This window comes from Anopheles merus, chromosome 2R (assembly GCF_017562075.2).
Source record: "Anopheles merus strain MAF chromosome 2R, AmerM5.1, whole genome shotgun sequence".
Lineage (NCBI taxonomy): Eukaryota > Metazoa > Arthropoda > Insecta > Diptera > Culicidae > Anopheles > Anopheles merus.
Window position 1 is genome coordinate 9,517,558 of NC_054082.1, and position 26,700 is coordinate 9,544,257.

General features: G+C 48.4%; 4 protein-coding genes across 21 annotated transcripts in view; 3 read left to right on the forward strand and 1 right to left on the reverse strand.

Moving 5' to 3' along the window:
- The window catches only part of LOC121590819 (high affinity cGMP-specific 3',5'-cyclic phosphodiesterase 9A), a 122,591-nt gene extending 114,835 nt beyond the window's left edge, over positions 1–7,756 (forward strand). For 14 of the 15 annotated variants that reach the window (XM_041910841.1, XM_041910842.1, XM_041910840.1 and 11 more), the window contains one exon: positions 559–7,756. In XM_041910841.1, coding sequence (XP_041766775.1) covers positions 559–2,367 — 1,809 coding nt within the window. In that variant the 3' untranslated portion in view covers positions 2,368–7,756. The remainder of the gene's footprint in view (positions 1–558) is intronic. The other variant, XM_041910855.1, reaches the window with a different exon arrangement.
- A 941-nt stretch (positions 7,757–8,697) lies between these two features.
- Positions 8,698–10,417, reverse strand: LOC121590821 (estradiol 17-beta-dehydrogenase 11-like). Its single transcript, XM_041910857.1, has 5 exons — positions 9,940–10,417; positions 9,534–9,710; positions 9,205–9,461; positions 8,986–9,114; positions 8,698–8,918 (listed from the first exon to the last, which is right to left on the reverse strand). Exons 1-5 carry the CDS (start codon positions 10,306–10,308, stop codon positions 8,846–8,848), a joined length of 1,005 nt encoding a protein of 334 aa, XP_041766791.1. The 5' UTR covers positions 10,309–10,417; the 3' UTR covers positions 8,698–8,845.
- Positions 10,418–13,700: 3,283 nt separating this feature from the next.
- LOC121589459 (poly(U)-specific endoribonuclease homolog) lies at positions 13,701–17,102 on the forward strand. Of its 2 annotated transcripts, none has more exons than XM_041908403.1 (5): positions 13,701–13,809; positions 13,951–14,054; positions 15,251–16,145; positions 16,219–16,651; positions 16,734–17,102. In XM_041908403.1, exons 2-5 carry the CDS (start codon positions 14,000–14,002, stop codon positions 16,965–16,967), a joined length of 1,617 nt encoding a protein of 538 aa, XP_041764337.1. In that variant the 5' UTR covers positions 13,701–13,809; positions 13,951–13,999; the 3' UTR covers positions 16,968–17,102. The 2 variants fall into 2 exon arrangements, with proteins under 2 accessions (XP_041764337.1, XP_041764336.1); XM_041908402.1 differs by having other exon boundaries at positions 13,714–13,834.
- A 342-nt stretch (positions 17,103–17,444) lies between these two features.
- Positions 17,445–26,700, forward strand: part of LOC121603511 (protein tweety-2-like) — a 44,785-nt gene continuing 35,529 nt past the window's right edge. For 2 of the 3 annotated variants that reach the window (XM_041932346.1, XM_041932348.1), the window contains exons 1-2: positions 17,451–17,557; positions 19,093–20,094. In XM_041932346.1, coding sequence (XP_041788280.1) covers positions 19,951–20,094 — 144 coding nt within the window. In that variant the 5' untranslated portion in view covers positions 17,451–17,557; positions 19,093–19,950. Of the gene's footprint in view, positions 17,579–19,092; positions 20,095–26,700 lie in introns of all 3 variants that reach the window. The other variant, XM_041932347.1, reaches the window with a different exon arrangement.

Genomic DNA, 26,700 nt, shown 5'->3' on the forward strand with positions numbered 1-26,700 from the left:
GTAGAGCATCATGTAGCAAACGTGGAACATTCATTAACTTCGCTTTAGACCAAAAAAAAAACTCCCTCAAAGGGATCCGCAACCAACCCAAATCTGCATCAAAACTCACACATTAGTTCTAAGCAGGAGCTGCCTCCTGATGCTTGTCCGCGCGAGTGCTCAAACCATTCGTAGAAGTAGTCCGCACACAAAAGAAGCTCTGACGCCCGATTGTTGCCTAACGTTCGTAATAATGATGTTTTTCTTTCTCCTTCCCCCCCTTTTCCCGATGGTCACCAAAACTTCGGTTTACTTCTGCGGGCCAAACCTGTCGCACTGACTACCTGTGCGTGCCACGCTATGTATACTACGACGATTACCTCTACTACTACCTGTTCCCGGATACTACCGACCGACAAACCGCGTGCTTTGTCACACACTACTCCACACGGCCGACCGGGCGTAATGCAACGTAATGAACCAATGGCCTGAATTGAAATGCAAACAAATGCAATAACTTGCCTTGCCCTCTAAACCCGCCCCCGAAACGCCCAAACTACTGCCATGCCGCGCGAACAGGTGGCGGAAAAAACGTCCAAGTTCAAGGTGGACACGGAAAGCATCCACCGCAAACAGTCGCACCCGAACTCCCGGAAGGGTAGCCGCGAGAAGCGCCCGTCGATGATCGGTGAATACTACACCACAGGTACGCGCACCCGTGGCTCCCACGGCAACATACAGCATACTAATAATCGCACGTATTTTGGTTCGAATCGCGCCATCAGCCTAGACCAGTACAGTAACAACCGGCGCATGTCCGACGGCGTCCCGATACAGTCGGTCCACTCGGACAACAGCGTGCTGTACTACCATCACCAGCGGCAGCACCGCAGCCTCGACCACGACACCATGTGCTCGTCGTCGGACAAAAGCACCAGCCTGAACAGCACGCACGACACGGCGCCGGGCGGCGACCCGACGACCATCCTGCACGTGCCACCGCCGCAACCGCCACCGCCGACGGGAAAGCAGCGGCTCGGCAAGCTTTTCGGTAGCAGCAGCAGCAGCGCGTCGGGCAGCGCCGCCACCTCCGCCGTGGCGAATCTGAAGAACAATAATAGCGCCGGTCACGGGTGCACGGCCGTCGGCGGGTCCGCATCGACTAGCGGTGGTGGTGGTTCCGGTAAACATTTTAGCCGTATGTTGAGCTTCAACCAGCAGCAACGGCTGGACAAGCTGCGCAACAACAATAACAGCCAGAGCAAGAATAACAACAACAACAACACGAACAACAATGGCGGCGGCAGCAGCATTGGCAACAGTAACAATAATAATAACAATAACAATAACAATAGCATTAGCAACAATAAGAACGCACCGGCCGGCAGTGCGGCCATCAGCCAGGCGAAGCATCTCGATGGGCGTGAGGCAATGCACGGGGCGGCCCGCATATGCCCCGGCCTCGGCAGTGCCGCCGGTGGGGACGGTGGATTCGACGGGACCATTTCCGGGAGTGTCGGCGTCGGCGGCGGCGGTAATCAGGACGGCGGCAAGGGTGGCAATGGCAGCAGTAGTAACGGCACGGCGGCTCGAACAACGGCAGCCGCGGCCTCCACCGCGTCGGCCGGTTCGAAATCGTTCCTGTCCCGGCTGCGACAGTTTACCGGCCGGCTGAGCTTCAACTTTGACTCGCGGGAATCGAAGAAGCTGCAGCTGCTGGCGGGGAACGCACCGACCGACCTGAAGGCGAAAGGCGCCTCGGCCGGGCCAAAGCGGGACCATCGGCTGGAGAAGTCGCGCACGGTCGACGTGGGCGACCTGGGACCGGTAGCGATCTGTGGCGACAGCACAATGTCCGGCCAGCAGGCGGCCATTCACCAGCAGCAGCAGCAGCAGCAGCACCAGAAGCAGCAGCATCTCTCACTCGTCCCAGGTGAGTCCTTCTACGGTGGAGGACCGCCGGTAGTAATGAACCAGCCGAAATCAATCTCGCCCATCCTTATGCAGCACCGCCACAGTGAGGTGCTCGGTTTGGGCGGTGCAGCGGGGGCGGCCGCCCGCAGCCGCGCCTACAGCCTGGACGTCCCGATCGGGGGCCGGCACTGTTGCCGCAGTCTCAGCGGTAGCACGACCGGGGGCGGTGCCGGTTCCAGCTGCGGTGGCAGCCACAAGAGTCTCACGTTTTCGCTCAACAATCGCTCGCTGACGGAGGACAACGACGGGGGCGGCAGCCTGGCGCTCGTGTCCGGCGAGCGAAAGTCGGGCGTTGGGGTGCAGCCGCCGCCGCTGCGCAACAACTCGCTGCTGCTGCTTGCGGACGATCCGTCCTCGTCGTCGGCCGCCATTGGCGGTGGTGATGGTAGTGCGCCACCGAACGAAACCATATGACATCAGCAGCACCTTCAGCACCTTCAGCAGCAGCAGCAGCAACATCTGCTCCATCACACACACTCTTCGTACGAACCGTCGCTGCAGGGTATACTGCTTACCTCGACCTCGCTGCAGGCCGACTCACCACAGTCGCAGCATCTCGGGCCGGCGCGCACCTCGCTAGATTCGGAGCGACGGGCCCCGTTCGCCGAATCGGAATCGATCTCGTCGAAGCACACGTCCGCACTGGCGAGCTACTGGGTCTGTCTGACCGAGCGGATGAGCTCGCTGATCTGCAAATGCTGCGAGCGTACGCTACCGCCGGCGGAAAGCGTCTAGTGTCTACCGACGGTGGGCGGGGGGGGGGGGGCTGGTGAGCTGTGTACCGGCGGTGTACCGAACCAGCAGCAGTAGTGTAGTACGCCCGTAGTACGCCCAAACTTGGGCCGTGTTTTAACCTTACACTGTGGCATGCTCGCTCCTGTCACCAGGTGTATGTGTACACGTTTGTTTGTGTAAGTCTAAGTTTTATTATTTTCGTTAGCAATTACTAAACTAGCTGACTATCTGACTAGCACAGTAGTACGTGGTGACGTCATTATTTCTTCTGATATTTTTTGTTTGTCGTAAGCTGATACACCACGTGCGTTTGTTTCTCTAAGTTGTATCAAAGTTTAAATTTTATCATCCTGACTTTAAGTTTTCTAATACGCGAGCTTAATTCAGCCCGAAACTGTTGAAGTCGCATGAAGCTAGAAATGGATGAGTAGGTGAAAGTTAGTTTTAGACGAAAAAAAAAACACATGCCAAAACATAGGAAAAATATATTTAAAAAACAAACTTGAACATAATAATGGATTTAAAAAAAACATGATAAAAGCGCGTATGGCGTATACATGGTGACTAAGAACAAAGAACCGACAAACAAACAAAAAATGAACTGAATGTTAGTCCCCTTGGAGAGGAACCAGTGGCGCAAAGAAAAAGAAGAAGAAAAAATAATAATAGGAAAATACAAAACCCGATTGTTGTACACACGATTGAACTCTGTATTGAATGCTTTACTTCTCTGCCCTGCCCTTGAAACTCTAACGACTTTACGAGAAAACGGTAACAAAAACCAAAACTCCATGTGAAACAGATCTGCTAATGAAAACATATCACTATTACGGTACCATTCGGAAACGAACCAACCAACATACCTACAACAGCAACAAAACACGAGATGCGTTCTCCCATTTTTTCTACCACAATTTCGCGAACCATCATAATCTTTGACACGGCCTTTTTCTACCAAAACAAGAAACAGCACAATTTTACACTAAACAAATCAGCGAACAAGCATACACACCCTCAAGCGCTCTAGCAAAGTACATAGGCAAGAGATGGATTTTAAGGGGGAATCAAGGAGAAGAAGCAAACGAAGTGCTGTATTTATTGATCACATTTAAATTTTAATGCCCACGTGGTCATGACCACGTGCTACGTGCTATTAGCTCTCTGTCTCTCCCTCTCTCTCTCTCGCGCGCGCGGGTTGTTCCAGCAATCAAGTTTTCAAACTGTGCAAATGCCCCAACACACACGGCCACACCTGGAAGCGCTTCAAAAGAAATGCGTGGGGCGGGGGTTAATTCTCCTTTTCCGATGATACTATTACAATGCTATGCTATTTTAAAGCTAGGAATAATTCGAAATATCTACAACTCATGCACACACACACACATACCACGCCTTCAGTAGATTCGGAAGAACTTGTTCTCTCGTTGCCTGAAGCCGACACCTCCATAAGCACCTTGACGAGCGTCCCCAGTCGACACGTGCCGGCATGGTGCGCAAACTTAATTTATGGAAACTTTTGACAATGGTCTTACATCATTACCTTCGACGCTACACAAGACTAGTGGTGCAGGAGTGGTGAGAGAAGGAAGAAGAAGACGAAGCGAAATAGCGAAAAGAAATAGAACAAACAAAGCAAGGAGAGAACCCACACGTACACAGCACAAAAAAGAGGCATCACGGCAAACGCGTTATGAAGGTAAACAAATTGCAGAGTAAATAGTACATATATATATTATATATATAATAGGAGCGTGTAGGCGAGTGTACGACAGCTAGATATTTGATATTATTAGAACTGACTAACAATCATGTTGCAGGCGACATTAGAAAATAATAAACTGACAAAACCCACAACTTGTCTACTGAAAATGCTTATTTGTCTAACTGAAAGTGTTGTACTGTGTATGTACGTGTACGTTTGCCCGTGTATTTGTAGGGAATGGAACAAATAATAAATGTTATCTATTAAAAACAAAGTAAGAAAAGAAGTAACATATATATATAAACAAACAAAAAAAAACACGAAACAAAACCAATTATAAAGCCCCAATATAGTGTTCTTGCCTACCTTGGCTCTCTCCCGTGGCCGAGAGTGTGTTGTTACGGTGAAACACGGTTACACGGTAGTAGGTAATAGGCACCAATCAATTTGTTGTTTATCTCTAGTGTAGTTATCAAGAATTGGATGACGCCAAACAAAACGGAACGAGTAGTAGAGACGTAGAGAGACTCGAGGCAAAACTGTGCAACAAATAAATGAAACATTGGGAAAAAGGAAACAGAAAACCAATTGAATATCATGTGTATGAAACGATAAGGAGTAAGCACAAAACTATGCAATTGCTCTCTTACTAGCTTGTTGTGTTATTCTCTTCTGTAAGGTTCAGTTTACGTGTTTTGCAGGGCTTTTTTGTTTGATTTTTCATTCATTTTTTACTCTTTTTTTACAAAACTTTGTTTCTTTTAACTCGATTAACTCTTACTTGAATGTTTTTTTTTGGTCTATGTTTTTTTTTGTTTTTGGTAAACTTAAACTAGCAATCTGGAATTAGGTAAAAGCACAGTTAAACGATATTGAAACGCTGCAATCGTTTGCAATGCGCAACGCAACGCAAGAGCCTATTTAAACGCGTAAACTGTGGCTGTGTGACGTCAAACGGAAAGTTCTACAAACGTGTTAACGCTTCTCCCCCACCTAGAACTGATGGAACTCGAATCCTCTTCCTCCACTCCTTCCTCTATCACACCAGGTGCAATTACAGAGTACTGAGTAGTAAAACAAACAAACAACATAATTGAAAATCTTGGCTCTTATATGTATGTATATGTATGTATGTATGTATGTAACTTTGCATGAAAATGTCGCCGTGTTTCATCAAAACCCGCCACTTTACACTATTTGAGCGAGGAAAACTGAAGATATCCTGCAAGAAGCATATTTAGAAAAGAAAAAGAAAAAAAAACACTATAAAAAAAGAAAGACCAAAACTCCCACAATGATGGTGGGTATCATGATCATCACAGACAGAATCCCAAAAAAAGAAGAAGAAGACACACACACACACACATATATATACCACAAACGATAACAATCAATCCGGTTCCATTTTGCCGTAGTATTCCAACAAGTGTTCGCAATGCGATCCCTTCTCCACTAACTATTAAAGTAGACGACTTTTAATAGTAACCGGCCCGTTAGAGTAGTGCTCGACCCCCATCATAACATGATGGGAACATTGAAGAGGAAGCAGGAGCTGGGCTGGGTTGGTTAGTTTAGGATCTCAAAAATGTCAAATTAGAGTGTGCGTCGCGTTACCGGGCAAGTCCAACGGGCCCAATCCTATCCTAGTAGGCATGGTCATGTCTCGACGTCTCAGCAGCAGTAGTCGATCGTTTAAACAAGACGATGCCGCCAATTAGTCGGAAAGATGTACGGAACAAAGACAGGGAATGTTTTTTTTTTTTCGGGGCGTGATAAGCAAATGTGCCATTAAAATACGGGCGTGTGGAAATTTGGTTTGGATTTAGTGCGCCCGTACTCTGGTAAACTGCTGGAAACCGCGCCTTTTAGTGGGCACTACAGAATCGAACCATGACCATGATGTGGAACAGAAGGTAAATTAGTGTTTGCGTGTGTGTAAGATGTTCCGAAGCAGGGCCTCCTTAGAAAAGTGTACCAATTGGAACGTACGTCTGTGTGTGTGTGTTTATATTCCCCTACCGGTCCTTTTCAATGATTCACGTGCTAGGAAGCTTACGCACGTTCAGGTGACTTTTGGGGGGAAAAAATGGACCAATAGAAGCGAGTACGCGACTCCCACATCCCGGTGTGCTATTACACTAGCACATCAAAAATCTCCTCAAAGGTAGTGTACTGTAAATCCAACATGATATTTAGTGCCGAACCGATGTACATATGCAAAGGGAAGGGAGGGAGGGGGGGGGGTACGATCGTAACACACTATCACTATCATTACACTCACGTGCTTCCACCCCGTGCAAGGGGAAGGAAAATCGCGGGAAGCGGAATTAGTGTCATTTAATTGTAACAACGTTTGTAAATGTGCATAGACGTATATGTATGTATGTGAGTGTCAGTTTGTGGACCTGTGTTTCTGTGTGTGTGTGTGTGTGTGTGTGTGTGTGTGTGTGGGGGGGGGGGGGAGTCTGTGTGTATTTTTGTCTGTATTGTTGAGAGCCTACCCCGGCTAACCCTCACCCAGCTGTTACGTTTTACCGATAAGAAGGGAGGCGGTGCGGCAAGACGTTCCTGCTCCTGCTCCAACTAATTTGCAAATCCGGTGTAGCAATTAAAATGTTAGCAAAAATAATACCCCGTTTTGAACTGAGCAGGCTAGAGGGACAGGTGAATTGTTTGTTTGCCATGGTAACGCGGGTGGAACTGCTGGCATGGGCCTCAAAAACGAAACGCCAACATACACGCACGTGCTATATGCTGGGCGTTTACTTATCCCACGGGCTGGGCCCGACCATTCGAAGTAGAAGGAAACTGAGACTGTGTGTGCGTGTGTGTGTGTGTGTGTGTGTTTGTGTCATCCTCGCGAAAGGTGCGCTTAGTGTTTATGTGGGAAGAAAGCGATCCGAAGCCGAGCGAAAGCATACAGTTCTTGTTGTTCGTTAACAGGGCAAAACACGCGGGAATGCGGGAGTGCTCCACTCTTCTGTAAAGACTTTCCTGACTATCTACTACGAACGCATTTGGGCGCATGCAAACTGTGAAACAGAATTTAATAATAGAACGTTAGGAAACGATGGGAGGGAGGATGCCAGGATGCTCCCGATCACTTCTTCCCCTATGAAAGGCGCCAAGTGGACCATCCGGGCAGGGAGTGAATGGAGGGAAGAAAGGGGAAGGTATATTATACATATATATAGAGATACATATTACAAAAGGTACATATTGCAAACGATCGTGTGTGTGTGTGTGTGTGTGTGCACCAGGTCCACGAAAAAACGGGCTCATAAAACACTAGCAAACATACTGAATCTGAACTGGATGGAACTATCGAGAGAAAATAAAATCTATAGATGTAATAATACAACAAAACAAGAAAACCGAAGTTGCCTGGTGGTTGTTGAGAAGCTTATTTCCATTGTCCGAAATTAGTAGGCAGGTATATATTTTGGACCGAGCAGGAGCTGGTCATGATCAACGACGGAGAACGAACGACCCGATGTCCTTAATTATACGTCCATATCTTCAAGGAGAAGTCGCTGCGTCCGATCCTTTTCCACACAGCTCACCTGATATCGAATTAAGGAGCGGAACCGTTCCACCAGGTTCGCTCATCGTTGCCCATCCCTACTTCCCTTTTCCCAATGGTGCTGGTAAAAACCTTCCCCAAGAAACAGGAGAGCACGCTGACAGGAGGTAACCTCATTTTGCATCCCACTCGCACACGGTCGGATCACCTGAGCCGAACACCAACCACCGAATTGGGCCGAAGTATTAGGGAAGCATTCAGTGAAGGAGGTAACATTTCATGTCCTGCTCATCCGAGATGCATCTATCTCTTTCTCGGGCACACGAATGAAATCGATCGCTTAGAAATTTGCTACCCAAAATACCAGGTGATCATCCAAATAGGATAGTACATCTCTTATCATTGCGTTATCATACTGTCATCTCGCTCTCGCTTACACTACCACAGAACAAGAACTGCAGGAGACAGGAGAACATCCTACGCGTATATGCGTCATCCTGCTCTCTCTTTCTCTCTCGCACACTATCGATCGCCATATTTAATTCGCTACGGCAGATACGGATTAGCTAATCCAATTGAAGAAGAGTCACCACAATGGATGAAAGCCTCAATGGGTTGTCCAATTGAATTAATGACACTTTCCAACGATCATCCTGCTGTCATCCTGCTCCCTCGTACAAGATCAGACAAAAAGCATTACTTCACAATGGAGGAACATAAATTTTGATGGCGATCTTCGATGCTTTTCTCTTCAAACCCGTACGCAGTAAGAAAATGGCTACAATTCTTAGTAATGTAAATTTATTTCCCGCAGCAGCTACATTTTATCTTGCACACAAATATGCAAATCAAAGAGCATGATCCGATAACGAAAATGAAATGCCAACAACACAATTTCAAATAATTTGATCATGGTGATTGGTGTCAGCACGCTAATCTACCAACTTTACCTCGCCCTGTGCCATTGTTCGCGTCAATAGCTGGCGAATTTTAATGGGTAGATTCCTGGAAAAAGATTAAATCAATCATTGGTTGAATAAAGCTATATCACAGCCAGCCGATCAACACTCACTCATAAAGGGACAGCTGGTACGGTTTCAACACTTCCGGCACTACCACCTTGCGCTGGTTCGTTTTGATCGCTCTCACCACCGTCTCACCGAGCATGGCCGGCTCGTAGATTGGTATACGAGTAAGACCGCTGGAAAAAGTGAAAATACAACAAAAAAAAAATAAGTCCTTTAATCACACCACCCTCACGCACGTGATCGCGCCCGACGGCGCAACTTACGACGATGCTTTCAGCAAACTGATCGCCTGTTTGCGCGTGTTGAACGCGAAAGGAAACACGGTCGTAGTGTGCACATGGTTCGCCTGTCCCCGCAGGTAGAGATCGTCCTCGAGCGCATCCATAAAGCCGCGCAGCGCAAACTTGGTCGTGGCGTACGTCTTTGCCCATCCCGGGGCAATGTAACCGGCAATCGAGCTAATCGCTACGATGTGTCCCTTCCGCCGCCGGATCATGCTGTCGATGAAGGTTTGTGTGGTCTTTCGAGGGAGGAAATCGTAGATTAAAAAATCACACAATCAAACTACACATTTAAGGGCTGCACTATCTACCCAAAAGCTGGACAGCACGTTCACTCCCATGCTTCGTTCGATGTGGGAAGGAAGCGCATCCTGGGAGAAGCTGGTAGGCAAGATGCCGGCATTGTTCACGAGAATATCGACCGGGCCGAGATCTCGCTCCACGTCGCGTCCCAGCTGGCGGACAGCTTCGTAGTCCGAAACGTCAACCTAAAATTGAGAAAAAGTTTTCCATTGTATCGGACACACAGTAGCCATTGGTCCCAACGCTTGATGTGTCAACCTGATGATGCCAATACAAACAATGCTCCATTACGAATAACACTTTTCATCTTCTTCCCTCTTCGCTATCTAGAGCGACCTTTGCCCACTCGGGAAGCCATCCTACGTATTCTAGACGTCTAGATAGTACGTCTTGCTTATCTCGCAAACCTCGTACCTTGTACGCCTCGGCAGACACGTTGTAGCGGCGAAGGTTGGCCACCGTTTCCCGTGCGTTCGTTTCGTCCACATCCACTACGGCCACGTTGCAGCCCTCCTTGGCCAGTGCGATTGCGATCGACTGTCCCAACCCGTTCGCACCACCCGTCACCAGTGCCGTCTGGCCGGATATGTTTTTTGGCCTCGGCGTGACAAACTGTGCGACCAGCGTTTCCCACCAGAGGGGCACCGATTCGAAGGCAAACACCAGCAGGCTAAGCAGCGTCGCGAACACTTCCCTCGCACGCTGTAGGCTAGTTTTAAGCGGCACCGGTTCAGCCCATTCGTAGGGCTGGGTAAGGTGAAGATCGGGCTTCGGGGCTGTCATCGTTTGGGGAGGGAATTGAAGAACAAAAAAAAAACACTGCACGGCACGGCAAAATCACTTCTCACAGTATCGATGAAACGGAAGCTACTGAATCAGCGCCGCATTGAGAGCAGCTCGATATGGGTCGCTGTGGAAGCGTTAGAGCGAATCGGGAGCGAAGCTGTAATCTTATCCTATATTGGCAAGGGCGAACCTTAATCGAACGCGCCGTGTGCTAGATAAGGTTCTGTGGGTGATAATTTGCCAATCGTTTTGGTTTTATTGCCGCAACCCTAGCGAGAGCTCGTACACGAATCACACGAATTGGTAGTCGGTAAGATAAGACGCAGATAAATGCGAATCGGTTTCAACTAGTATTGAGCATTGTACATTGGGCCTTAATTGTACATTCAAGCGAGGTTAAAGCTCCCAAGCTAAGAGGCTGTGTTCCTTCTCACAAGACAATTCATTTCGTATCGCTCTGTGCCAAAGACCCGCATCCAAAGCAAGCTGTTATTACGATCATGCTGTCAAGCAACTTGCATACATTCAGGCGTAAACCATGTGTACTTTCTGCCAACTTTCTACTACCTTCGCTGCCTAGCGCGTACTGCTTGCTGTGTGCTGTACAGCATTCTCTCCCCACCAAACACCACACCCGAGATGACCCATCCAAACGAGAGTAATATTAACAACGGCACCATATGCTCAAGCTGCACCAAATCTTCCATAATCGCAACCCGCCGTACATCCGCCTCGAGCAGATTGTCGAACAGCCGATCCATCAGTCTCCTAAACCCGAACGCTCTCATCCAGTCGAGATGTAGCGCGAGACAGTCGCGCAGTGGTGCTGCCGTCCGGGCAACCATATAGGCGGCTGGGAAGCTGCTCACCGTTTCGGGCAGGATGTACGACGCTTTCCGTCCGCTCGTCGGGTCCGTGCTCTGCAGCACGGCAATCGTGTACGTGGCCCGATCGACCGAATCCAGGTAGGCGTGAGTGAGCGACGTTCGATCGAGTCCGTCCACCAGGACCGCTCGCGCCAGTATGGCGGCCGTCACATCCGGCGCTAGCTGGTGTACGAAAGCCAGATGCGAGCTCAACATATGCATCGGTATGTCGGTGGCAAAGAACTGTGCGAGTGTTTCCGGTTCGGGCTGGAAGCGATGCACCAGAAGAAGCGATGTGACCCGGACAAGATAGCACTCGATCAGTATAAACTCTCCGAAGCTAAGCACGATCTGTGCGAAGCGATGCAACGGACTGGCGTGGGTAAGCGTTCGAAGTAGCGTCCCGGCCTTTGTATCACCTTCCCCGAGCAGCTTCACACCGTACAGGAGGAAGGAAACACAACCAATCAACGTCCACAGGTCAGTGCTGAAGGGTTGAAATAAGTTGTTGAAAAACTCCATACTGGATTTTCTCGGCACGACCAAACAAAAGCGGATCAGCTCCGGCACGGCAATCGTGGGCAGAAAGGGTGCATCCGCTATTCTGCGCGTTATCATCAGATCTACCGTTCCGGATAGCAGCCTGTCTATGCTGACGTATAACATTTGCTTCGCAGAAGCACCGGTAACCTTCACCTCCCGCCAATCCCACCGTAAGTAGTAGAACAGATGCGAAAATAGCACAACATCGATCCCATCCAACGCGGCCCGCCGATTATCGAAGGTGTACGGGAAGGATATTAATGCCTGAACGTGTATCAGCAGCTGATGGTTGATGAACATTCGCCGGTAGGTGTACGTTTGTTCGAAGTTTAGCTGCGCTTTAACCGTGATCGATGTGTTTCCATAATCCAGACTATACAGTAGATAGGATCCTCCCTGAACCGAAGTGACGGACCAGTATGAGATACCGCAGTGTTTGAATAACGTCCTAAGCAGTGCAAATATCCTCTTGTCTTCCAGATATTGATCTTCCACTAGTGCAACTACGCGTGCATTCCAAGGCGAGGTCTCTGGTAGATCGTGGAACGTGGTTAAAAATGAATCTTGGAGAGCTCCCTGGAAGATGGAACAGACACTTTCCACATTCAATTCCAATGCCTCCCGAATGTAACATTCGTAACTTACCACATCCGTGAGGTTCACGTACATAAGCACCAGTCGAGATTGATCCAACTGGCCAATGCTCCTATTGCCATCAAATAGTATCTTTGGAAAGGGTAGCTTGTGTAGCTGATCGAACACGCTCCATCGTGGAAGGTTGACCAGATATAGGGTGCGGATCGATTGTTCGAAAGCATCACTCACGAACGCGATCAAAGCTGGAGTTGAGTTTGCAAGTGATGCCACCGCTTGGAGCAAAAACACTGTCGTTAGAAACTCTGCCCGAAGATTCATTGCGCTTTCGTTTTAGACGAGTGACTGATCCACTGACTGGACGAGTTATCCAGCATACCAAAGCTGATAAGAGTGCATGCTCATTTCAATTAAAATGAAATTGTAATTAAACTGTAATAAGTTAATCGAATTCCCCTCACACCGGCAGTGCAGTGTACTGTAGCAATGTAATGTGAAGGAAACAGCGATAATTCATGTGTAAACACTGAGAGTATAGAACTATTATTAAAAAAACACATATAATTTATTTTGCATATCTATCAAATGTATCGATCGGTATGCTCTTGCGCAAAAAGGTCCATTGCGTAGAATGTTCCAGGTGTTAATTAACTCATGTGAATATATTGCCATAGCAACATGTAGGAATAAACTCGATTTGGAAGCCTGCTTGGAGCTACATATACACTAGTTCTATAAAGGTGTATAAAAAGAGGTGTGCTAAAGAAATTACGATCATAAAACTCGTCCACATCATGACTAGCAATAGAGCTTATAGTATAAGCATGCATGTTTGATAGTGTCACACTTCTGTTTTGCCATACCTCAACATCTGTGTTCTGTTTTGTAAGCAATAAAAACACGTATCTGTTTGCATCCACGCGAATGCATCGAGCGAGATTACCCCTGAACGCGAGACGATACCGAAATAGATGCTACAAAAGCTGTCCTGGCTCGCTGCAGCTAAGTATGCCTTTTTTGTGTCCCATTAAGCATGCTCTGCCGGACCAGCACCTTGAAGAAGTTCGCTCGCGAGTAGCTAAGAGAGCACGAAAGAAAGCCCGCATCGGCTAGACCGATTGCGAGAAGGCTTTCAAGGCCTTTCAGCGCTCCAGAGGTGAGATAATCGTCGATCTCTCGACGGCAGAGGTCATCGCACACAGTGGAAGTTCCTCGGGCGAGAAAGAGGGAACGAAGAAAGTCCGATGGACTGGCCCCGGGAGCCTGCCGAGATTTCGAGAAGAGCCCGAGCCCTGCCATCAAATAGAGACGCGCATTCCGTCCGATCAGCTGGCGGTGAGCGAGAGGAAGAGAGAGAGAGAGAGAGAGAGAGAGAGAGAGAGAGACCAAGAGAAGTGCCGCTGGTTGAGCTGGGTGGGAGATCGTTCCGATCTTCGTTTCGCCTATTTGCCATTTGTTTGGTGTTCGTTGGATCGTACGGTTCAGTTTTCTTCAGGTTGGCAAATACCAATACATCTCAGGTGTGGTGTTTTTGTTGTTGTTTTTTTGCTCTCCGTGTGTGTGTGTGTAGAAACCGATCGACGTCTAATGGATGTTTAATGTTGTGCGTGTGTGTTTGTGTTGCATTTGTTTACAGCTTTGCTAGAAGATAGAAGGCACAGCACGGGAAAGAAGCCACAAACATCATGAGGACACTGCAGTTCGGGACGATCGTATTGCTATGCCTAGCAATATCGATAGGTAATGTATGATAAAGCTACGCGCTATATTTTGTTTGTTTGTCAGAGCAAAATAGAGGAAAACAAGACAGCGCAGAACACGAGAATCGATGGTGATCGGACCTTAAACGATCGCGCTGCTCTGTGTGTGATGTCATCCGATCCGGTGCATAAATTAGCAAAGCGACCTCCGAAGCCTGAAGGTTGCGCTGTGTTTCATTCCGAATTGATTGATTCAATTGAACCCGGTTAAACTTGCAAATGATGCAAACTTGAACATGATGCACGTCTCACTCGGCTCCACTGCTCCGGCGATCACTCCGAGGTGATCGTTGCTTGGTAAGGTGAAGGTCAATTTGAAACATATCAAAATCGAGCACCCTTGTCAGGCGAATCAGGTACCATCACCAAAACATCGGTACATGTTCTGATAATTACGGCACGGTTGAGCAAAGACCGTGCTTCGTCGGTTCCGTCTTTCGGAATCGGAGGGCAGCACCGAATCACACAATCGCCTGACCTTCCTGAACCACCCGGCGCGGCCACCACTGACCCTATTTCGAGCGTTTTGCTCTTTCGTATCAATTAACACTTCGAGCCACTTCGCGTGTCACGGTGGACGGCGGGTTCCGTCGAGTCCGTCTCGTGGCGCGTTGTTTACTTCCACCTCATCAAGCGGAATGCATTTCTACCCGGAATTGCTATGTTTTGGTTTTTGTATTATTATTTTTCCCCGCCTTGAAGCACACAGAGATGAAAGTTTGATTCGAATGGTACTACCGTTTTGAATTGTAAACGGTGCAATCGTTTCTCAAACGTGCCACGTGCTTTAACGAGAACCTTGGTTTGTGCTTGAGACGCATTAAGTACCGCAGCCAAAGGGCAAGCAATCAGATCTGGGGTTTTTTTCTCGGGCTAACAACGATTAAGCATTTTAGAATCGAATGGACATTCCTTCCAGCGAATGCAATTAGAATGTGTGTGTGTGTGTGTGTGTGTGTCTTGGAAGTGGAATTAATTGTGGCTTAGTTCCACTTAAGATGCTTTTTAACATATTTGTCCCTGACACTTACACATTGCCGTGTAAATAGCGTATCGTTGCATAAGTCTGTTACTTTCTACCGAGCCGAGTGAAAGTAACGGGTGGACAGAGACGAGCGTTACTCAATTGATGAACCATTTAACCGTCGCTGCTGCTTTTGCTTACCCTTCCCCCAGACGCACAATGGTTCGGCAGTGGCAAAAAGAAGCAGGAAGAGGACCCGAACGTGGCGCTCCTGTCGTACGCACCGGTTGACCCGAACGTAACGCCGCCTTCCTCAACGGTTGGAGTCATCACCAGCACGACGCCGATCCCGTCCACCACGACGAAGAAGGGATTCTTTGGCAAACTGTTCGGCGGTGGCTCAAAGAAGGAGGAAAAGACAACCACTACAACGACTACGACCACCACCACCACGACCGTCGCGACACCGACCACAAAGAAGCAGGGCTTCTTCGGTGGGCTGTTCGGCAAGAAGGATAAAACGTCCACTACCACCGTCGTTCCGTCGACCACGGCCCGTGCGGGAACGACACTAAAGCCGGGCACTGTTACGACCACAGCCAAGACGTCCGCCGTTCCTAGTTCGGTCGGCACTACGGCAAAGACGCCCGTTGCTGCTGCTGCTGCTGCTGGTGTTACGTCAACCACTGTAAAGGCGGTGCCTGCTGCGTCTAGCACGGTTGCCACGACATCGACTACACCGAAATCGAAGGATGCTTTCCCAGCACTTCCACCGGCTCGCAGTGGCAGCCCCACGCCTGCTCCGGTTCCGACGTCCACCGTTGCCAACGCGTGGACACGCACTCCACCGACCGTACAGCCGGGTGGCAAGCCGGGAGTAAGCTTCGTACCTACCACGCCCGGAACGCCCGGCGCACAGAAGGTTAGCAGTACGCCGGCCGCAACCGCCGCCGGTGCCATCGGTGATGGGCCGGCTACGGACGAGGAGCTGATGGCACTGTCGGAGCTGCTGTTCACGAAGGATAACAACAGCCCGAGCAAGTTCGTTACGATCAACTACCAGAAGCAGACGTCGTCCTTTGTCAACACCGATGAGGCACCGAATCCGTACGTTCTCTCTATTCTTGTTACCGGTATGTCTCCAAAGGAATGCTAAGCAACATTCTTCCTGTTCTTACAGATTCCTAACGGTGGACGAAGCCAAGATCTACGCCATCCCGACGATCGAGAAGATGCACGCGTTGTTCAACAACTACGAGCTGGACACGATGACGAACGAGTTCGTGACGCCGCTGGAGAAGAAGGAGGAGAACGACTTTGTTGATGCACTGCTCGCCACGAACGTGATGCGCCAGGCGATGCTGTTCCTGCAGAAGAAGGGCGTCGTGACGGCTGATCCCAAGACGCACCACGAGCTGCTGAAGACGATCTGGTTTACGCTGTACTCGCGCGGCAACGGCAAGATCGGCAGCTCCGGCTTCGAGCACGTGTTCCTGAACGAGGTCAGCAACGGCACGATGATCGGTCTGCACAACTGGCTGTACGTGTACGACATGGAGAAGGCGGGCCGCATCGATTACAAGGGCTGGAACAAGAAGATGGAACTGGGCACGGTAAGCTATTGCTGGAGGGGGGGGGGGGGACTTTTCTTCTTTGCCACACTTACTGAACCCTATCCCCTTCTATCGCCCGTAGAAAGGAGAAATTGCAAAGGTGCGACTGTCGTTCGATAATCTGCAGAAGCCGTCCAATTCGCTGTTTGTCGGCACGTCGCCCGAGCTGGAGATTGCGCTCTACACCGTATGCTTCCAGCTGCGACCGGACAAGGAGTGCCCGGTGGCGGTCAACGGCAAACCGTTCACGATCAAAACGTTCACGTTCCGGTACCGGGGCAAAAATTTGATCGGAGGCGCTTGGCCAAACATTTAAGCACTCTCGAACGATGATTACTCTTTCCGTTCGCACACCGTTGTATACCTAGGCGGACACGCACGCACGTGCACGATATTAATCAAGCAGCAATACCTCATTTGTAATGAAAATAAAGATACTTTTTATACCTAACCTTCTCAATGGGATTTTTTTTAGAACATTCAACAAAATGCATTTCTGGTCATCGTTGTACGTAAGTAATGCAGGTATTAAAATTTATTTACAAGTCTGCTTCAATTATTAGTCCTGGAACCCTCTTTTTGTTGCCTTTTTTGGTAAATTTGAGAAAACATTTTTTTAAATTGCATGTCAGGCCCTACAAACGGCCAGTTCAAAATTTAAAATTATCTTGAACAATAAACAGTACTAGCAAACTTTCTTGCAGATACGAATCGTTTTTAGAACAGTTTCGAACGTGATCGGCAAAATTCGGATTTTTTCAAAAGCTGTGTGTATAGTCCCCCGGGTTCAGTTCTGCACAGAACCAACACGCCAAAATACACGGGGAAAAAAATAAAAAATACAGAGCCGTGAGCTGGTTCGGACGTGTTTTGGTGTCGCTCGTGCTATTTTCCAGTTTTAATTGCGTGAGTAGTGTATCTTGTGTGGTAAAGTCGCCTTATCTGGTGCTTTTTACAACCGTGAACGTTCGTATAGATTGATGGAAAAGTGTTCCGTTCATTTTCGCATACATATGGCGTGAAAAAACGACGCAAAGCACGGCAGTGTATGGGATGTGAAAAGTGAAATTGAATGATCTCGCTCTCCGGAGTAGCGTGCAACACACAGTACGCTGCTCAGCGTGTGTTTCGGATACATTGAAAGCAAACCCCCAAAAGCATGCCTACGGGATGTGAAGTGTACTGTGAGCCAGCATCGAAGGGCACTCTTGCTTAGTCCCTTTACCAGCCTCACACACACCCACCACGCAAAAACGCCCTGCAACAACCACCACCGACGCAAACTGTTGGAAAAGCCGCACCTTTCTTGACGCGACACCCGCAAGATGTCCTGCCGGGACGTACTGGGGTGGTAGTGCCCGTGGTGCAAAGTTGAATGCAACCCCATTCCGGGAAGCGAAAACATTTTTCCAAAGCACCAGGGGTGGCTCAAGAGCATCCATCCCGGAGGCTGCATTCGTCTCGTTCACGCATGTACGCACGCCCCGGAGCCGCGTTGCCAGGACGAAGAAGCCTGGCGAGCTGGGTGGGATGAGACACATCGGGACGGTGTGAAAAGTCACGGCGTGTGAGGGTTTTTTCTTCTTCTTGTGTTCCTTCTTTTTTTTTGCTCTTCCCAAAGCTCGCTCTCTCTTGACTTTTAATTGAGGCAAGCGAAGAATTGTTTCCGGAGTTTTTGGCTGATTTGCCATGGAACTCAGCTTTTCTGTTGGCGAGGTTAGTGGGAGGGCTGGGAAAGCATTATCCACCATTAACCGAGTGGCACGGCAGCCGTGGGTAAATGGATGAATCACAGCATCGGATTATCCTTCCGGCAGGGATTACTTTGATTACGTAGCATCCTTCTACGCAAGGCGTGCCGAGTGCCTATATGTGTGTGTGTGATGCTCGCACAGATCCTGCTTGATGCTGAATGGCTTCAAAATGCTGCACGTGCGTTTGTGCGCGTGTTAACGGGTGGCTGGTTTTTCCGACTCGTACCATGCGAAATAGTCTTGTCGGCGATATTTTTTCCGGTTCAAAACCCCACCCCATCGATTCCGCTACGGCAACGGGAACGCCACACACTACCACAGTGAAGCTGTGTGAGGCTGTCAAGAAGTCATGGCTCGCTCGGATAGAGTCCTTAACCGCCACCAGCAGCATCCCTAGTTTGACATCTGAAGTAGCTGCGTTGGTGGTTGTGCAGCTTGTGAGGACGTTTTTGCACGCCATTTGTATGCGTGTGCGTGTGTTGATGGTGGTGTAGGTATACGTGCGCGTGCCCGCCCCTGCGAGTGTATTGAAACAATCGAAGTAATACACGGGGTTCGCCACACATTCGACTCCTTTCCTCGCGTGTGTGTGTGTGTGGGTGTGTGTGTGTGCGTTTGGTTGTTTTGATTATTCATCCTTTGCTCTGTGGCATGTCCTGTTTGCTCTCTTCCTGTTCTCTTGTACAGCTTGCGGGAAATATTGCGCTAGCGCGCGTGTGTGTTTGTGTACGTGTGTAACTGTGTGTGGGTGTGTGTGCGTGTGTGTCTGTTCACGATGAAATATTTTCGCGTTTTGCGGCGGCGGATGAAGGATATTCTGGTGTGCGACGAGTGAGTGAAAGTAGCGTGCCGTCGGAAGCAGACCAGCGTCCAAGCGGTTTTTTCGGGAAGGGTTCGCTGACCATAATTCCCAAGCATTCCGGTTCAATCCGCCTTGCGGAGCAGTGCACAAAAAAGGATCTACAGAGATAGCTTGTATGTGTGTGTGGGTGCTTTGGGCAGTTCCTTCTGCGTAAGTGAGTGTGTACAGTGCGGTAGGGGGAGGAAATGTTTTAAAAATTGGGCCACATTCTCAAAAAATAGAGCTCACAGCATCCCCAGAGTGTGGCAGTGCAAAAGTAGAAGAAGAATATCCTTCCTCATCGTGTGTGCTGTGTGTGTGTGTGTGTGTGTGTTGCGCGTGTGTATATGATCTACTTGTGTTTGTGAGTGTACGTGTGTACCTCGTGCTTTGCGTTGCCCAAAATGCGGCATTAAGGGAAGCAAGTGCGGTTCGTCGTTTGCGGATAAGTTAGGTCGGTCGAGACAGCAGCAACCAGCAGCCAGCTACCAGCCAGCCAGTCAACACCACTTGCACACCCCCAAAATACACGCACGCTCACGTGTTAGTGCGAGTGTGTGTCGGTGTGCGCGCGAGTCTGTTGGGGGTAAACGAAGCGGCGTTTGTTCGCCCGGTGTGTGGCGGAGCACGACGACGAGGCACGGTCGGCGCGAGAAGTGCGCGAGAACAGCGTCAACCCCTGCTTCAACTCCCGCAGCGACGCGATGCAGTACGGGAACGTGATCATGGAGCATCATCAGCCCGCACCGTCCTTCCTGGTGCAGCTGCTGCACTCGGTGCCGCACATCAACATCACGCTGCACCGGGTCAACGATACGTTCAATCCGAACAGCACCGTCTACACCGAGGTACGTTTCCGTTTCGTGTCTCTAAGCAAACATTGCCTCTTTCTGCTCGCTCTCATTCTCACAAACACTCTCTCAAGCTGTGTAAAATTTTCCGACAAAACATTAAAAAAAACAACCCAACATTAGTGGCCGTGTTCATATGTTTCATATTGAGGAAAAGGTATTAATTTGCCTTACACTTTTTTGGAAAAATGTTATAGAAAACGATGCATTCACTCCTGCAGTTCGCTCGCAGCCGGGAACTTCTATGGAGATGAATACCGGAGAGACTCAGCAGAAGCACAGCATCCTGGGCCTTCTTGGGAGAAAGTTTGTTGACAGCATCTGAAGTGAAATTCTCCCTCTCTTTCTCTCTCTCGCTCTCTCTCTCTCTCTGTTTGTACGTGCCCTTTGCTCTCAGGGCTGAGAAGAAAATTGGCTGGGCCCTCCGTGTGCCCGTACTGGGAAAGAGAAACTTACCACAATGTCAACATTATGTCAGATAGCAAAATGCTCGACATTCCCCCCTAACTAGAGCGGAAGTTGTGTGAGATTTCGTGTCGAAGGCAGGCAGGCGGCGGCAACACGATGCAAAGTAAATTGATTGATTTTTCTCCCACTTGGCTGTGAGGCAGCTCCGCCTGGACGCGGAGAAACAACAATACAGCTGCTGACGTCAAACGTGGGATATGTGTGTGTGCATGTTTGGTGGTTCAGTCTGTTTTTTTGCTTCCGTTGTGGATGTAAGTTTTCTGTTATTTTTGTAACACGCGTTTGGGTTATATCAGGAAGGAAAGGGATACGCTTTATGACATTATTACTGTTCAATTTCCAGCTTTCAAAAAAAAAAAAACTCGTTCAGCGTATTTCAGAATATCCGCTTTCCACCAAAGATCTCTCTGGTCTGGAGTAGAATCGATCCTAGGATGCGACGATTCTGCAGCCCACGGCAGAACAACTTACCCATTTTTATTTCCCACCGGCATGCACCGTCTTCAAGGCAGGCGATTCGGTTCTTTTTTCCTTCACCGCATGGTGTGTGTGTGGACGTAGAATGGAACAACGCGTATCGCTTTTTGTACTACACGCAGTAAAGGACACCGCACCTACACAAGGATACGTCACCGTACGGGATGGCACGCACACGCGTGACGTATGGTTCACGCAATTTGCACTCCCGCTCTCTCTCTCTTTCTCTCACTTTGTATGTTTGTGTTTGTGGCTGTATCCTGCTCGCTGTTTCTGCTTCCGACATATCCTTCGCGGTTCTCGTTGACGTATTGCACCGGGAGTGGTGATGCGGAGGACTCTTAATTACGTTTATTGTTTTCTTGTGTTCGAAGAGCAACAAACTCATCATGTCCTATTGGTTATTTTGCCTTCTGGCATGCTTCCTACACACACCCAATTTGTATCATTTTTAGCCCATGTACGTCTGTGCGTGGTTCAGTGAGAGCGTTCGAATCTCTCACGGCGTGTTGTGCTGGCTGTGTGGGTGAAGGTCGCACAATGGTTCAGCAACCACTACCACCAACACCACCACCAAGACCCCCTGATGGTGTGAGGTGTATGCGTGAGTTCGCATCCCCCAACAACACCGGACACGCGTGTACAGTCCTTTAACTGCTGAAAGGAAGGAAGTCGTCCTCCCGTCTACGGGGTGGCAACGGTCTTTGCTACGTTACGATGACGCCATTAAATATGCGTCCCGTTTTGGCGAACCTGCCACACCTCTACCACCGACTAATGGCTACTTTCCCTCGCCGTGACAACGAGGAGTAACAACGGGAATTGGTTTTAGCAGCTCAGTGCTCGCCAGGATCCTTGTGAGTAGATGGCAATACCCTTTTTAAAAAATATTGTACACGGTGTGTGTTTTTTTTTTCAAGGTATTTCAACCAATTTGCGATGCCTATTTTTGGCACACGACACTTTCCGCTGCTTCCGTTTCGAAAGTAGACACACAAAACGGATGATCCCAGTTCCCCACTAATGCTGACGGACGTGTCCCCTTCCCCAGCCATTCTCTTTTGATTTTAAATAATTCATCCCACCTTTTTTGCATCTCCATGCGCCACACTCGTGACGTAAGCAGTTGCTGCCTGACAGATGGGTTACCATCCCAACACCCAATCGTGGGTGGGGTGGCAGCATTCCCACGAGAACGCTCTTCCGCTTTTCCCGCTCGATTAGAGCCCCGTCGCCGCTCCGGTGGGCTTCGATTCAGGTTTTCCACTGCACGGCGATGTGTCACCCTGCGATAGGCGTTGTCTGCGAACGAGTTTAGCGCGCACCTTGAATTGTGGGGCAGGCTTTTTGATTTTGATCGATTGCTGCTGATGATGACGATGATTATGGAAGGGAGGAACCACCCCCTACAGCAACGGGACCGGGCGGGGTTTGATTGAATTTATTTTCCCGTGATTGTAATTAGTTGATTGCATCGATTTTGCCCGATCCCGCGTCGCTCGTTCGCGCGGTTCACCCTTGCCGAGCGTTAGGAAAAGAGTGCCTTTCCCTCACACGGTGGTGGTGGCTTCGTGCTGGGAAATTTTCGGCACGTTGACGTTATACTGCACACACATACACACACAATTGCACACAGAGCGTGGATGCTGTGGCTGTACGCATTATCAGTTTAATTGGTACCGGGCGAAAATGGAGGAAGTAAACGATACAAACCATTCATGCATTGCCAGCATGATAGCGCGGTAATGCTTATCGAGCATGCGAGCTTTGTGGTTGTGATGTGATAAATGGTGCGCTATGTTTATGCTGTTAGGGGGCCGCGTGCGTGATGCGAAAACCTATCGCTGGACGGCCGATCATGGCATGGTAGGAGTGGAGCATTTTTTTCAAAACTGCTCCATATTATTTGAGGCTTACACACGATATTTTATTGTAATTATTAAAGATATTTTGAGTATTACAATTATTGTTAATTCTTCCAAAAAAAAATCACACAATTAGGGGATCTAGTTCTAGTTCTAGTTTTAGGAATTCTAGTTCTATTAATTCTACTAAAGTGGAAACAACAAATCCTCTTGTGTGACATAACAATCTTCCAATCCTGTGTACGAATCGTGTGCGGTTTAAGACCTAATGCTTTGTACGACGACAAAATGTAAAATTGGATTTGTTGGCTCTCTTCAAACGAGTTCCATAACGAGCTTCGGAATAGAAATTGGAATAGCTACAACGACTGTACGACAGAAAATGCTTTCTCCCAAAATATCGTAGCCAAAAGTTTTATGATCAAATGGCTGACAATGGTGTCTCGCTAGTTGTAATGGTGCAACGCACATTGGCTGCGGCCGCTTCGCTTTATTTCCTCTAAAAATCTTTGCTTTAGCGTCGTTCCCGTCGGTGGGGATTTACATTGTTTTGTAACCACTTTCCGTTCTGGTGATAGCAAGAGGTAAAAAAGATCAACAAAGTCACAGAGGACCTCCTGCGAGAGAGCCATTGACGTTGATGGATCGAAACGCACGAGGCAAAAGAATTTGATCAGCCTTTCGCACGTAAGTGGTAAGCTATTTTGAGACGAACTGTGTGAAGACTTCCAATTTAGAGCAGTTTATTGAATAGAGAAAAAAATGCTCCAACCATTCCAAGTATGTTTACCAGCGGAAAATCAATCGCTTTTCGCACACGTTCGGTCATTCACTTGCCTAACAGCAATAATTTCCCAAACAAAAATACAAATAATGCAGTCGTCGGTCAAGGCTCGACACTTTTGCGACACTGTAAGCTACCAAACAATGGCACAAATGGCACACAAACCCCACGACGACGCACATTCGCATGAGGCAAAAAACTGTTGGGCAAAAACAAATGGGCTGTCTGGGGGTCGGTGGGCTTCGTGGGCACTTCTTAATGCCGGGCCCTGGGCGATGCGAGCGTGAGCAGCATTAAATCGCAAGAGAGAGGAGTGGGCCACGGGGTAATTTAACGCGTTGTGCTCCAATTTCGACCGACCGCTTGTGGTGCCCGGCCTGAAATCGCCCCGCGGTTTTTGATTACTCATGCAGTGGCCCCCTCATATTCCACGTTTCTCCTCGTGTTTTGTACTACGGGCAGCACGCGTTACTTTACTGTTGTGTGCAACCTCAATACTCCGGTCACGGAATGTGTGTGTTCGTTCGTCTAAAAACAAACGGTCTCCTTCGTTTCGCCAAGCCTCTTTCTCTGTGTGTGTGTGTGTGTTCGGAATTTGGAGCGGATCTGGGGGCAAATAAGATTTTCTATTAATTTTGGGGAACCAGCGGGAATCCGTTCGAATTTTCGTTGCATCGCGTGTGTGACTGATTTGTGGGATTGATGATCTTTTTTTTTTGGTTGGTATTTTTGGAAGGTACGAATCTGTACGCGGAATACTGATGTAGGTTCCCATCGATCTCTCGCTCTCGCTCTCTCTCCAAGCAATAGCTCTGGTACGTGCTATCTCAAGCAAACTTGCTTCGATGCAGCTGCCGGAAGCGCACTGCTCGACAAATGCTCTGGTTCTGGTTTGAAACCTTTTTTTTGTTTGTTTATTAGTTTGCCCTTCCATCTTTACTTCACGTGTAGGATCGTGATCAACGCTGCACCAGCGAATGCGCGCCCACATCTTCCGCGACGGTCACGTTTTGCATCGAATGCAGCTCCACCCCTAGTGCGCTCTGCTGATAGTGTGTTGGGTGGTGGTGGAGCAAAAAAAAAAAAAACAAAAAACCCTTAGCGTGTCCTAAAGCAAAACTTGCGACGGCAGCTGTTGGCAAGAGTGCGATAAAAGCTTACTGCAGACAGCGGACGCAGGAACGCAGAGCAACGTGCACTGCTCTGCGATACTACAATGCAGCATAAGAAAGATAACAAATAGTACAGGGAATGCAGCAGTGCAAGATCTTCCTGCTCCCGGCGAAACCAACCGATGTAAAATGCCCAGCGGAAACGCTCTGTAAATTCTTGCCCTTCGCTCGACGCTTCATAGAAAAGGGGTCTACGATATCTGATCGTCGCATTTTCTCGCCCTCCACTTCCTGTTGGAGTTTTGCACGTTTTTTGCAGCAACACTGAGCCCTTTTCCGTTGAGGCGATGGTGCGTCTTTTCTAGCAACTCCAATCTGCTGTTCAGCGCAACGCCACTCCCAGGAAGCTGCAATCGGCAACGCATGCTTTAAACACGGTTTGGTCTAGTTTTAAAATATTTACCAATTGCCATCTCATGTCAACATTTTTTGCACTTTCTGCAAAGCCAGTCCAAAGATGATTTGCGTCTTTGGTGGATGATTTGTGCCGTGATAAGTGCTGTTTTTAATTTGCATTTTTCAACATTCTTATCGTTGTCCAACAGCTGACACTGGTTGGCACTGTCAGGCATCATAAAAAAACAACACTCCATGCAAGGGTCACACGACATTGATTATCAGTCGTTTGAACACTCACACAGCAAAAAAAAACAACAAACAAAACGCCAGCCATGCATTATTACTCCGTGTGATGGCGCTACATGAGCGTTTAATCACCGAACGCTAGATGCCTTTGTTTTCCCCCCTTTGGCGTCACCGAAGTAAGCATAATACTAATACGATTTTAAAACTGCATAATAGGTCACTTCACACTCCGCACGTGCTTTGTTGGGTGCTTGTTGCGCTGCGTACCCAAGGTGCTCCCTCGAGGTTTCAATATGATTCCCGCACTGTCTAACCGCACAATCGTACAATCGCGGGAAGTTTAATACATTTCACGCACAGTCTAATGGTGTGTAGCCATCGAAAGTGCGCCTGTGTAACTGCGCATTGTTACCGTAAATGCGCGAGTAACGTCGCGTACAGTGTTTGTACGCTAAACGGACGTGTTTTCTATTTCTTCTCCTGCACATAATCCCACATAATGGTCCTAATTACTGGCATATGTTTGTGAAAACGGCACAGCTTGTTGGAACAAAGAACAAGGCAATTCTTTTTCGATTTTGTTTTATGAATCACCGTTGGGAGGCAATAGTAGCCCCGAAACCAAATCTTGTGGTGCAAAATTGCATTCATTTATGTGTTTTTTTGCTAAATTCGTAGGGAAACTTGGTTACACACATGTCACGCATTTGTGAAACATCTGATGGAATAATTTTAATTATTTATAAAACCACTTACATTTGGTGTTTAGGCATTCATTAATGTGGAAGAGGAGTGAGAAGTAAAACAACAACCAAAATCATGTACACTCGTTTGCTTAGTTCCAAAAAAGCATCTGTCAGCGTCACTGTCAGCGTACCCTTCCCCCAATATATCCCGTACGGACATGTGTGTGTCTTTCAGCATCTTGCGTGCATTATCTTCCCTCATCAGCAAATGAGCCAGCAACTTTCGAGAGAAACTCTTGTGTGTGCGCCTTTTTTGCTGTTGGTTGCTGGTTGCTGGCTACGTCCATTGGTACATTTCTTCACTGACAAAACTTTGTACATCTTGCCTGCGCGTTATTTTCTTCCTCCAACACGTGCGACACTTCCGCAAGAGTTGTTTGGAGATGGAAAAGACAGAATAACAGCACAACAAAAAAAGCCAACCCCTTTCCCTAATGTTGCTTTTACTCTATCTCGCACAGCTCAACCGACGAATGGTTGCGGCTGCAGAAAGTTGGGGCGACATC

Bases quoted from the DNA above. Each gene is read 5' to 3' on its own strand.
- LOC121589459 (XM_041908403.1), top strand. From the start codon at position 14,000: ATGAGGACACTGCAGTTCGGGACGATCGTATTGCTATGCCTAGCAATA. The intron at 14,055-15,250 runs GTAATGTATGAT...CCCTTCCCCCAG, and splicing joins ATGCCTAGCAATATCGATAG to ACGCACAATGGTTCGGCAGT. The intron at 16,146-16,218 runs GTACGTTCTCTC...CTGTTCTTACAG, and splicing joins ACCGATGAGGCACCGAATCC to ATTCCTAACGGTGGACGAAG.
- LOC121590821 (XM_041910857.1), bottom strand. From the start codon at position 10,308: ATGACAGCCCCGAAGCCCGATCTTCACCTTACCCAGCCCTACGAATGG. The intron at 9,462-9,533 runs GTAGATAGTGCA...CTCCCTCGAAAG, and splicing joins ACGTGCTGTCCAGCTTTTGG to ACCACACAAACCTTCATCGA. The intron at 9,115-9,204 runs GTAAGTTGCGCC...CACTTTTTCCAG, and splicing joins AGTTTGCTGAAAGCATCGTC to CGGTCTTACTCGTATACCAA.